Genomic DNA, 12,316 nt, shown 5'->3' with positions numbered 1-12,316 from the left:
CTTCTTCGCTTGTTAGCATTTAATTTTAATTATTAAACTCTATTTCCTCTATTAATATTTACCCGAGAACAATAACGCATTTACAATTTACCGCTGCAGTTACAAGACCTAAACTAGTTGTAATATTCGACGTCTATGTAATACTTGTTCTATGTACTTTGTTTAGTAGTCTCGAAATACGATTAAATCAAGATTATTTTTATTATTATTGTTACTTTATATTACCGTATTACTTATTTTTGAGTTACCTAGAATAGCATGGAACAATTTCTTTGCACATTACTAAAATATAAACGTAAATAAAAAAAATTAGTATATACTTCAATATATACTTTGCAGCCGCACATTATAGCTTATAAAGACCCGGATTAGATAATCTATTCCAGACTATCTTAAAGAATCTTAAAAAATATTTGTCTATCTTAAATCTTTTAAACGGACATAGATCTCAAATTGAAGCTCGTGAGCATATTTTCATTATATGTATGTATGTATATATATATATATATAATAACAAAAAACAGTTCTCAACATACACTTTGAATACGCTTAAATTTGTTAACAAGTTTTTCAGTCAAAAGACGGTTTTAATCCGGCTATAATCGGATATACAAATGATTTTCTTTTTACCTATAGAAAGAAGTAAAATCTGGGCCAAAGTTTAATTCAAGAGATATAATATTTGCTAAATTTATAATGTTCCGTGAGTTAAGTAATAGGAAAGACGTGGTTAGGAAGTCCACTGTGAATAAGAAAAACTGACAAAGTGCATTTGGTAAGTTTATCTGAATTATTGGTGAAATTTATTTCACTTAAACTATACTTATCCTGTGGTATATGTTATTTTTAATCATCATTATCATTTTAGCCTAGGAAGTCCATTGCTGGACAAAGGCCTCTCCATAAATTTCCATAGATCTTTTGATTCCTAATTCATGCGATCAGAGAAATCTTTTGCCTATGGCTCATTAAGAGTCTGCCAGTCTGTCTGAAATTGACATCATTATTCTTAAACACCATGAAAATTGTATTTATATTAAATCTCTGGTTGATAAGCTTGATCAGTAACAAAAAGGAGACTATTATATTAAATAAAATGGATTACGCAAATAACTAAGCAAATTTATCAAGAACTATGCATAAAGAATATTTTTATTCCATACATTGAGCCAAATGTATATTACAATATAAGTAAAAATAAAACATTAAAGATGGTTGGTACAAAATTTTATTCAAAACAATCGCTGTTGAATGTCTGCGACTCAATAATACGTAAACGTGGTTCAGTAATGATGCAGATAAGGGTGTACTGATCCGTAGTGCTCATCACCATAATGACCAGGGAAGAACTTGTGTAAAACAGGTCCAGCGGGAATGAATGACGTCAGCACTGATTTTAAAACTGGTACGATGGGTGCCGCCACAAACGCTGGAGACGACCTAATGTCTACTCTTTCTTGGTGTGAAACTGCAACTGGAGCCACGTGAGCTACGTGAGCGACGGAAGTCACGTGCGCAGTCGGCTCCACAATATGCGGTGAACGTTTGTATAAATGATGTCCTAGTGGTCCTACTGTTCCATGACTTAGAAAACCGTGGTTACCATATCCGTAGTATAATGAATATGGAGCAATAACGGGAGCAGCATGTACGGTATGTGTAGCTGGCACCGGTAGAGCCGCAGGTAACACCGCGTGTCCCTGGCACAAAGCGAAACAGAAGAGAATAATCACAAACTTTAACATTTTACTGGTAAAATATATCACTGGTTTGCGTGCAGTTCCAAAGTAAACTGTCGTTCTCCTAATAGGAAATCTCCTACTTATACTAAGAAAACGGAAATCTGTGAATCAAAGTGACAGAGACTCGAGTGATAATAATAGATTCGGCACGCTATTGACCACCGTCGATTTAACAAAAAGTCGGAATTCATGTCCTTCAAATCAATAATGGACATTTGGAGGCGTTTGAACCTTAATACCTTACTATCGTTTCTACATAAAAAACGTTAGTTAAACAATTTTATTTCAGCCAAAGTCACAAAAAGTTTTGATTTGATATTTCATTAATTACACATAAAATATTAATTAGTTAATCATGTGTATCTAACGACTTCACTTTGTTATGTTTTAAAGAATACTGGATACCTTATTCGAATATAACAATGTGATGAAATATTATATAATCTCTTTCAAGCCACTACAAAAAACCATGCAATTGTAAGACAATTATTACTCAACACGATGCAAGTGCACGAACTTTAATACTTCCAGTGTCACGACTTTATAACACACGCATCTCAATCCGGGCAGTGCCCTCTTCGACATGCGCGATGATGTAACAACGGACCCGATATCATCGGCCGAGAACTTGAAATGCATACGTCTACGCAACCGCATAAATTACCGTTATGCGCCTATAAAACTACATATTCCCTAAGTGAAATTGTTACTAACTAAACAGTCATCGAAATGATTGCTATACTGTTTATCTCAGTATTACATTACGTTTCAACCGCCAATTTAATACCTCTAATATATGCTGCTCCGAGTGCAGTATCTCATCAATCTAGAATAGATATAAAACATGCACCGGATTATTTTCCGGCGCCATTAGTATACAGTCCAGGAACAGCTGTCTTTGCTAATATTCCTTCTAAGTTTGATACAGTATTATCACCATCATTAAACTCAGATACCGTTTTAACACCCGTAGCATTAACTTTTTTCCATAATTTACCTCTTTCAAGAGCTCTTGGCAAGCCAATATCGATCGACAAATTTCAAGAATCAACTAAAGACATGATAGCTGTCGTCATGGAAAACGAAGAAATGGACGATCAACCGGAGACTGTTTCTACCGAAGATTTAAAAAAGTTGAGTAAAAATAAGACCTAAATAAAATTAATAATTTATTTCGAATGTTGTTCTAAACTAATGTTAACTTAATATTTCTTAACACTAAACAAGTTTTTATATTAATATTTGTGTTAAATAGAAATTTTAAAATTTTATTACTATGTAATAAAGTGTTTTTCCTGAAATTGTTTATTTTTTGACACATGTGACTTACTACCAGCATCTTTTGGCGTACCATAATATTATACATGTTTTATATGAAATACAAATTGCATTCCATATAAAAAAAAATAGTACATCACGGCTTTCTTGTGGTCTTTGTTACATAATAATATTTAGGCATACAGTAATATGCAATATGCTTTATCGCAATCAAGTTGGCGTAATCGTTCTATCGGTTTAAATCAGTGTTACAGAAGGCAATTTTACTCAGCTTATCACGTATTTGGGCTTATAAAAATGTGAGGATAAAAGAGTAGATTAGCATTTGTTTGTTTGAAACCTCTTATATTATCAGAGACATATAAAATAAAACTAATTGTGGTTTAATTCTTGAGGGTGTGCTTTCTTATATTTTTAATCTTTTATTTGAAGCGATATTCACTTCAAAAAAATTAAGATTGCTTTAATTATTCCATTTCAATGAAAAATGTCATCATATTCTTGTTTGCATCTAAATGTCAAATATTTTGTTTAAAATTATAATAAGTAAAAAAATTTTGATGAAAAATAAATCCAATATTATATAATTTGGTTTGGTGATTTTTTATGAAACAAATTAATGATGAATAAAACTTCATTTAATATAATACATAAATGTTTATTAGCCTGAATTTTTGCGATGAATTTTTAGTAACAAATTCAATATATTTTCTATCTGGTACAAAATATAGGTTTTTCAATTTACAGATTTACAAAAGCGGCATGATGAATCAAAGGTAACATGTGTTTAAATTATTTTTTAAGGAAATAAGAGTTGTACGCAAATGGGGACGTTGAAAAGTACGGAGTCGAAATAATGGGTGCGGCTGGGGCATAGGTTGTTGGATACCAGGGAGCAGAGTACACGCTAGGAGTTACGTAGGAGGTAATCAGAGGCGCAGAGCGCTTTTTAATAAAATGAGCAGGTGCTAAGTAAGAGTACGGGGTCGATAAAAGGGGGGCACTATTGATGTAAGAAGTAGTATACGTTGTTGCGATAGGTTGAGGAGCAATGTATGTGGTGGGTGTGACAATTGGGGCAGCAATCAAAGATGCGGATCTCTTCTTAATCAAGTGAGTGGTGGCGATAAGTGGAGAAGCGGGCAGGATCGACGAGTGAACCAATGGAGTGCTGTATGAGTACGTCGTCGCTAATGGAGCGTTAGCGATGTAGGAGTATGTTGATGGTGCAATGTAGCTTGCCACAGCCAGTCCTGGTGATCGCTTCTTGATGAAATGGGCGAAGGGGAACGCTGCGGAATAGACAACTGGTGATGGATGAATGACACTGCTGGCCTGTTCAGAGATCGTTGTCTTGGCTGGTTGTACGATTGTCGTTGAGTATGCAGCCGGTATAAGCAAGTCAGGCTTAGCTGCTGCGGCAGCCAGAAAGGCGCACAATACTACAAGTTTGAACATTATGTTTTGTGTTGTTCAATGTAGTGACAACTGATAACAGGACTCGACGACGTGTCGTATTTATACAAAGAAAGTATTCATAAAAGATATGTGCGATCTGGTTCGAAAACCGGTACGAAGACATCGTCCAGGAAGTTGATATTTAAACCGTGCAAGGGCATCAACAACGCGACAATCGAGTGCATCAATCTCGGGCCATTCCATATAAATTTGAAATTTTGAGCGTGAGGGTAATTCATTGGAAATGTCATATATAGATGCGCAAATGCATTACACAAAGTTTCCCCATGAAAATTTATTACTTTGTACCGCACCTAGAGTTTATTTCTACGAATTGTCTTAAACAATTTAATCAATTTAAATCATGTGCCATTCTAGTAACTATTGTATTTATTTAAATAGTATAACTATGTTTATAATTAATAGAACTTAATAAAAATTCGCTCACAGTAGCGTTAACTGGCCATTTTTACTTGATGTTTTGGTATTAACCTCACTTATTTGTATACAGGATAATTGATGATAGCTATAATAACTTAAAAGGGATAGATGTTAAGCTCATTTGTCAGCACAAAGCTTTAAAGCTTTTACACCTATTTCCAATCTGACTTTTTACAGTAATTACTATAAATATGTTACATTAATCTATTTTTTCTAGTTTTATGCAACAGGTCAATAACATCAGGCACTACAAAGTCTAAAGGGACAGCCTTTGTACATCTGCAGGGAGAGATAGTAAACAAAAATAACTTTAATATGCAGTAATCCGAATTTTGGTAACGCTTTTTCTAAGAATTTTTCTTAAAAAAATGATTATTTCTGAAAACATTGACGTTTGAATAGTGTATACCGAACGATAATTGACAGGAAATGAGCTATACATTCATCCCTCTAAAGCTTTTACACCTGTAACTATTTATGCTGTATACAAATCTTCTTGCAAATACGTAATAATGCAAAGAGCAAAGGTTCAGTTCTCTTAAAACCTCCTGCCGTGTAGTAATAGAATATTTATCATACAATAAATATAATATATAATATATTAATATCTATCCTACAATAAATAGAAATGCATTTTAAAGAAATGACGGAGAAAAGTATGCACGCTTACATTTTTACACGTGTACACATTGTCTTTGTCTAGCACACACGTGTCGAGACAGAATACAGAAGAATGGACACGTGTTGTCCTATTTCCAGGTCACTTAAGATGCCGTCAATATAACGTAATGTTCTATAATTTATAAAATTTAAAATAGGTTTTCGCGGTTTACAACAAATTTGTACTTATTATTGAGGAAAAGCATTTACATATTGTGAAAAGTTGAGGATAGGATGTGAACGTATGGACCTATTTTGTATGACAAAAATAATTATATAAAAATTTTGTTTATTACTTATTATATTAAATGATAATAAATTAATATAAAGAAACTGAATAATTGAAATAATTTATTGCTCTTTTTATTTCATTGAGTATTATATACCATGACAAACTTCGTACTGGCAAATATTCATTGGTTAAACGCAATAAAAAAAAACTAGTCGATGTTCTAAATGACTACTCTAGCTACTGATCTAACGTCTAATTAAAAAAAAGTATGCAAAAAGATTTCTATTACTTACACTGCAAAAGTTTAATAAGAAATCGATTAAGTAAAGATAAACCTAACACGCCTTTTTATGTTATAATTGTGGTCAAGTATTTCATGACTTGAGGCAGTGATTTTTTTTTTTTTTTCAGAGTAAATAAAAACGTTTTTTAACTTTTTTCCAAGTAACTTTCGCAATTTTTCTCCTCATCGGAATATTTCTCGTGCTTTAAACAAAATAATGAAAAAAACAGTCATAGAGAGAACCGTATCGAAGTTAGGCGCTTAGCAAACAATTTGATGGTTAATATTTATTTAATTCTAGTTGTAAAGGCTATAAATGAGTCAATCTATAGCTCAATTTTTCAAAAATTTCTTAAAAATTTTGAAACATATTTCCAATCAAAAAATGGTTACTCTAAAAAATGTTACATTCATTTATTTTTCTATTAGAAAGCGACTAACCCTAATAACTTCTGACTGTACAAAGTCTTACATTAATTAATAAACAATAAGTAAACAATAACTAATTTTATTATGTAGTAATTGGAAGTTTTAAATCCCATTTCTTACATTAACATAACGTTATTTATTATTTTTGCAACCATTGATTTTGAATAAAGATAAGTTGTACCATTCATCAATTGACAGCAAATAAGCTAGCTATACAAATTTTGTCCCTTTTAAATGTTTTACACCTATAACCAATTAACTTGGAGAGGGGAATATTTTTACTACGTAGAAGATTATCTAATTTTTCCATCATTAGAAGATATTAAAAGTATAAAGGAAAACCAGAAATAATTATAATAAATTGTTATTACTTTATTCTCGTTTTAAGTAAAAATTAAATATATTTTATTTATGCTAGAGTGCACCTGAATGCCTTGTTAACTCCAGTAGGATAGGAACCAAAGTTTATGGTATACAAACTCGCTAACTTGCAATAAAGGACTGTATGTTTCTTCAGTATTTAGTAATTACATATATTCCAGTATTTGCATTACTTGTATAAGCTTAACAGACATCTTGCTATTGCAAGTAAGACCTACTAGTAGAGGCTGATTATTTTGTCTTTTGCTACAAAACTATCGAACGAACTCGAGATAGATTCTCTTAGCAAAAAAATAATCGATTAAACTGGCCAGACAAAGTTAGTAAAGTTTTAAAAGTGTTGTATCTAATTTTCGAGTATTGATAATATACTTGCAAGGCCCTCAAAATCACATGCAATGGTCAAAGTATTATAAGTATATGTTAAGCCATGTTATGATATATAGGTAATAGCATTGTGGTTGCTTATTTCCCCGTGCCGAATGGTAATAAGCCAGTAAACAATCTTATGTTAAATACTCTAAATAAAAAACGTTTAACTTTACTTTAATTATTTTGATTACTTGCATTCCTATTAGTGATGAATGTTAACTAAACTATCGAAGTTAACTTGCTTTGTTACTTAAACCATAAATTAATAATTATAAAACATTTGTGATTTTGAAATATATCTCTCGGGAATAAACGAAAAGAATTTTAAAACGTTAAAATTTTTTTACAACATAATTTTTTGTTTTCCTTTTTATAAGTCGTTGACTTATAAGTTGACCTTAATAACTTTGTCAATTATTAAATAAATATAAATTTAATTAGAAAATGTTATACACGTTGTAACAAAGGATAAAAACACGGCTGCTATTAAACCTTCCAGTTCGTATTTTAAAAGTCAAACTTAATTAAACGCATGAATATCAAAGGAACAAAGTTGTCGCTGAAAATAAACAACAAATTGATTTTCAAAAGTAGTTATTTCAAGGCTAGTAATGAATTCCGGCTTCGCCCTGCACTCTTACATGAGTATAAAAGGGACGACATCCGACATCAATATCACTAGTTTCTACACTCAGAAATCAGCCTCTTTACAAAATGATGAAATTTGTGGTTCTTTCTTGCCTGGTGGCTACCGCTTTAGCCAGTGCTTATGCACCAGGTTTAGCATACAGTGCATTGCCGTATGCGTATGGCTCTCCGTACGCATATAACGCTGGATTTGGTTACGCATCTCCGCTCGCATACAGCGCGTACTTACAACCCAACAATTATCGTGGACCTCTTTCCCTTGCTCCCGGTCAACCAGCTGAAGTTCTCGGAGCAGACGGCAGGCCTCTCGACACCCTGGAAGTGAACTTAGACCGTTCCGCTCATTTGACCGCCAAAGCCCTCGACAGCGGCATTCACCTCTTGAAGAAACGCTCCGTCGTTGCACCAGTGGTTGCACCAGTGGTTCCACCAGTGGTTGCACCAATTGCTCCTATTGCCACTCCTCTGATCACTCCTGCCACTCCAATCACCTATGCCGCCCCGATCGCCCCTGGTGCCATCACATACGGCCCCACCTTTTCCCGCTACTTGGTGTAATATTCTCTGAAATCACGATATAACACGACAATAAACCTTTGAATACTATCATTGTTATTAATTATTTACTACTTGTTTCCTAGTATCCTTTTTCCATTATTATCCTAATAAATTCGATGCTATATTAAAGTATTGTTATACTACATATTAAATAATGAATATATATATAGCTGACATAGCCCAGCGTATTGACAAGTTGAAATAGCAGCGGGCACGCTGTATGTATAGAGCGCAGAGCAGTTAGCCGCTGTGGTATTAAGGTTCTCGAGTGGAGACCATACACCGGCAACAGCAGCGTAAGGCGTTGACGTAAGAGGATAGGCGACTTTGTCAAAGTCACTGGCAAACGCTGGACACAGGCCGATTTCAAGAAGCCCTATTGGAATTTTGTAAGGGTGGTCTACTTCCAGTAGTGAACTGCCGACGAAATGATCATCTGAAATAACGAAAATATACTCTCTTTTAAAACTTATAAGAAAATTAAACATTGTTATGAAGTTTATTAAGTCCGCATCCAAAAATGGTTTACACATTGGGGCTATCACTAAACAAATTTGTAACTAAAAGAGATCACTTTATAGAGAGAACATTTGCAGCTAACTTTCGAAACTGTGGACAGTCGATAGTACCTAGCACCGTAATTTTTTTATAGTGTTAATAAATAAGGTACTTAATTACTCTGGTACTTTTGTAATTATATAAGCCTAACATATCTTTGCATAGGTGCAGATTAGTTATACACTGGCAGTCTGGCAACAGCAAAACCCATTCCTTCCATCGACACGATACCTTAAAACAATTATTTCAATTGACTCAAATAAATGCTTAAAATCGGCGACAGGCTTTGACAATAAAATATTGTAATGGAAAAAAAAGTGTTATTTTTATTATGCTTTTTATTTACTCGTACTATGTCGTAGAAGATTTGATTGTGAACTATACAGGGTGTTTGGTTATTGTATAAAAGCTTCCAAGTTGAACAAAGTTCGGACTACTTATTAACATTAATTATGGTATACTACCTGTCCCGACCTACAGTTTTGTACTGCCAGAACTTATTAGCATGTCTCATTCCAGAAGAAAAAAGTTTCTGAATGTAGCATATTTCAGAATGATCACCTTATGGAGAGTGATTGGAAATAGCACACCAATTTCAAAGCTTTAAAGCAATTTGCTGAGTAATGAACATTCACATTTTCCGTTTTTACACCTATAATCAATCAATCTGTAGAAAAACATATATATTTCCCGACGGTCCTTTAAATGATACATCTAATCGGCGGAGTCACGCAAATTAGTAACCGTCATACAATGTTTTCGTAAAGCGGCGCAAATTTGCAGGCTTTAGAGCATTTGTTTACCTTGGTAATATGTTCGGTGCAATACCTGAAAGCAACATACATACGAACGAAAGATTACTTTAAATCTCAACGGATTAAAACAATTTTTTTTATTTTCACCCACACAAATAATATGCAAGTCGTAAAGTCCAAATAATTAATCGACCATGATATTTCCAAACGTACATGAACTCGGTGTTTGTGTTGTATTGATATAAAGCCTAACGTGGCCTAGGGGTACGATTGTATTATATGAACAAATATGTACAATATTATGTATACCTTATATTTGTTTGATTATGTACAGATGATTTAGTTTTCGCCAGGGTAATTCTTAAGTTTATAACAATTTGCTTATAAAAGTACAAAATAAGATATTATTTAATAATAATAAGCAGAAAAAAATTATACAAGCAGCAGATTAAAGCCATTATTTTTAATTCACGTTATTCAAATCTGCACAATTTACTAGGTGAATTCATTTACGATACCATTGCCAAATATTAGTCAAAAATTTTATGTATCTGTATCTTGAAATGTAATTACGGAGTGTAAAGCAGTACAAATTTTAGTGCCTATTAGAAATCTGCATAGAAAGCCAGCCAGTCCAGTGATTTTGAATAGAAAAAATTAATAGTGAGTTACACTTCCTGTTATTAAATGGTTACTGGGATTTATAAACAGACCTTAATGTTAATCTTAACAAATGCAATATATATAAACAACCAAACAATAAACTGCACGTCAGAACATCAACAATTTTATAAAGCAATAAAATGTCAGTTCTTTAATAATAGTTTCATGTGTCGTTCACAGGGTGATTAGATATTAACAGTTAAAGCTTTATAGGTGAAAGTATAGCTTATTTGCAATCAATTAATCTCTGGTATGCCTTATCCAAAAATTAGCGGTATTACAAATAAACGTTATAATAATATACTAAGAAAAAAGTTTAAAAAACTCGGATTATTACATATTAAAATTATTTATTGTTTACTGCCTGTACCGGCAGACTAAGTACTGCTAGATGTTACTGGCCTGTCGAATTCCAAGAGAAAAAGTTAATTAATGTAACATATTTAAGAGCAGTCGCTTTATGCGAGGTTACTAATAACAGGTGAAACAACTTCAAAGTTTTTTACTTAAAAATAGTAACATTCACACTTTTAAAGGTTTTGCATCTATAATCAATCAGTCTGTATACATACTATGTATTATCCAGATGAATGTATGTCGGTTTTGTAAAACATAACTTTTTAATATCTCAATTGTGGCACCCTTTAAACTAGAACATAATATCTCACGACGTTACATCCTTTGAAACAATTTCTGAAATTGTGTTGCGTCAGTAAACAATAACAAAACTACCTATTTAAAGACCTTCTAATGTTATTATTCAAAATTTTTAGCGACTCTTTAACGGATCAGAAATTGATGTTTTGACAGTCTCAACCTTGCTAGCGAAACAAATCAATCAGCTGTAATTTATGGATTTCACTACCAAGTGTTTTATATAACAATATGAAATATGTATTTTGTGACCTTAAGGCGAAGAAATGATAAAAAGTTTTTTTATCATTTCTTCGTCATTTTAATAACATTTCCTATTACCTGACATTCAAAATAAACCATCCAGTTACTGAACTTTTATATCATTTTGCATTTCAATCCTTTTATTTAAAGCCGTTACCTCACGGTCAACATCTTCAGATACTTTCGCAGCTTAAATTCACTGGAGATATAAAAGCAGGCTGAAACTGACGAATTGTATCAGTGTTTACGAGTTAACAACACAGACCACTTACAAAATGATGAAGCTGGTGGTGTTGTCTTGCGTTTTGGCGGCGGCTTCAGCGGGCCTCATTGCGCCTCTCGCCTATTCGGGACAGTACAGTTACGCGGCGCCTATTGCCTACAGTGCTCCACTTTTAGCGCCTTACAACTACCGCGGTCCATTGTCCCTGGCTCCAGGTCAACCCGCTAACATTCTTGCTGCAGACGGCAGGCCTTTGGATACTTTGGAAGTCAATCTGGATCGCTCGGCTCACTACAATGCCAAAGCCTTGAACAACGGTTTCCACCTTCTGAAGAAACGTTCCGTCGTCGCCCCCATCATCGCTGCCCCAATCGCTCGCATTGCTACTCCACTGATCACTCCCGCCGTGCGTCTTGCATACTCAGCACCCATTGCCACTTCTTACATAGCACCACTGGCATACAGTCGTACGGCTATCACCCACGTTTTGTAACTTTAACAACGACGTTTTTATAAAATAAACGATTAAAATTCTGAATGTTTTATTTTATTTTACTATAATTATATTCTTAGTGAAGTTTAACCAAAAAAAAGATAACATTAATAGTTAACTTCAAAAGAACTTTTCTAGCGTTATGTTTATTTTATACTAATGCAGTTTAAAGTCCGTTAAGTCAGAAAGACACCGATATATACATTGTTAAAAAAATATACTTTGTTCAAAAAGTTCACAATATG

The 12,316-nt window shown here is 33.3% G+C and overlaps 3 protein-coding genes across 3 annotated transcripts; 2 read left to right on the top strand and 1 right to left on the bottom strand.

Moving 5' to 3' along the window:
- Window positions 1–3,785: 3,785 nt before the first annotated feature.
- On the bottom strand, window positions 3,786–4,508 carry LOC137919363 (pupal cuticle protein G1A-like). Its single transcript, XM_068762415.1, has one exon. It carries the CDS (start codon window positions 4,476–4,478, stop codon window positions 3,813–3,815), a length of 666 nt encoding a protein of 221 aa, XP_068618516.1. The 5' UTR covers window positions 4,479–4,508; the 3' UTR covers window positions 3,786–3,812.
- Window positions 4,509–7,967: 3,459 nt separating this feature from the next.
- On the top strand, window positions 7,968–8,530 carry LOC137919355 (uncharacterized). Its single transcript, XM_068762407.1, has one exon. The coding sequence runs from the start codon at window positions 7,991–7,993 to the stop codon at window positions 8,480–8,482; it is 492 nt and encodes a 163-aa protein (XP_068618508.1). The 5' UTR covers window positions 7,968–7,990; the 3' UTR covers window positions 8,483–8,530.
- Window positions 8,531–11,616: 3,086 nt separating this feature from the next.
- On the top strand, window positions 11,617–12,116 carry LOC137919356 (uncharacterized). The gene has a single exon (XM_068762408.1). It carries the CDS (start codon window positions 11,631–11,633, stop codon window positions 12,069–12,071), a length of 441 nt encoding a protein of 146 aa, XP_068618509.1. The 5' UTR covers window positions 11,617–11,630; the 3' UTR covers window positions 12,072–12,116.
- The last annotated feature ends 200 nt before the right edge of the window (window positions 12,117–12,316 follow it).

This window comes from Battus philenor, unplaced genomic scaffold (genome assembly GCF_028537555.1).
Source record: "Battus philenor isolate CCGP_79_NKW_IND1 unplaced genomic scaffold, ilBatPhil1.0.hap1 SCAF_16, whole genome shotgun sequence".
NCBI classification, from domain to species: Eukaryota; Metazoa; Arthropoda; class Insecta; order Lepidoptera; family Papilionidae; genus Battus; species Battus philenor.
The sequence above is the reverse complement of the archived record's forward strand: the minus strand, read 5'-3'. Positions and strand labels throughout refer to the sequence as shown.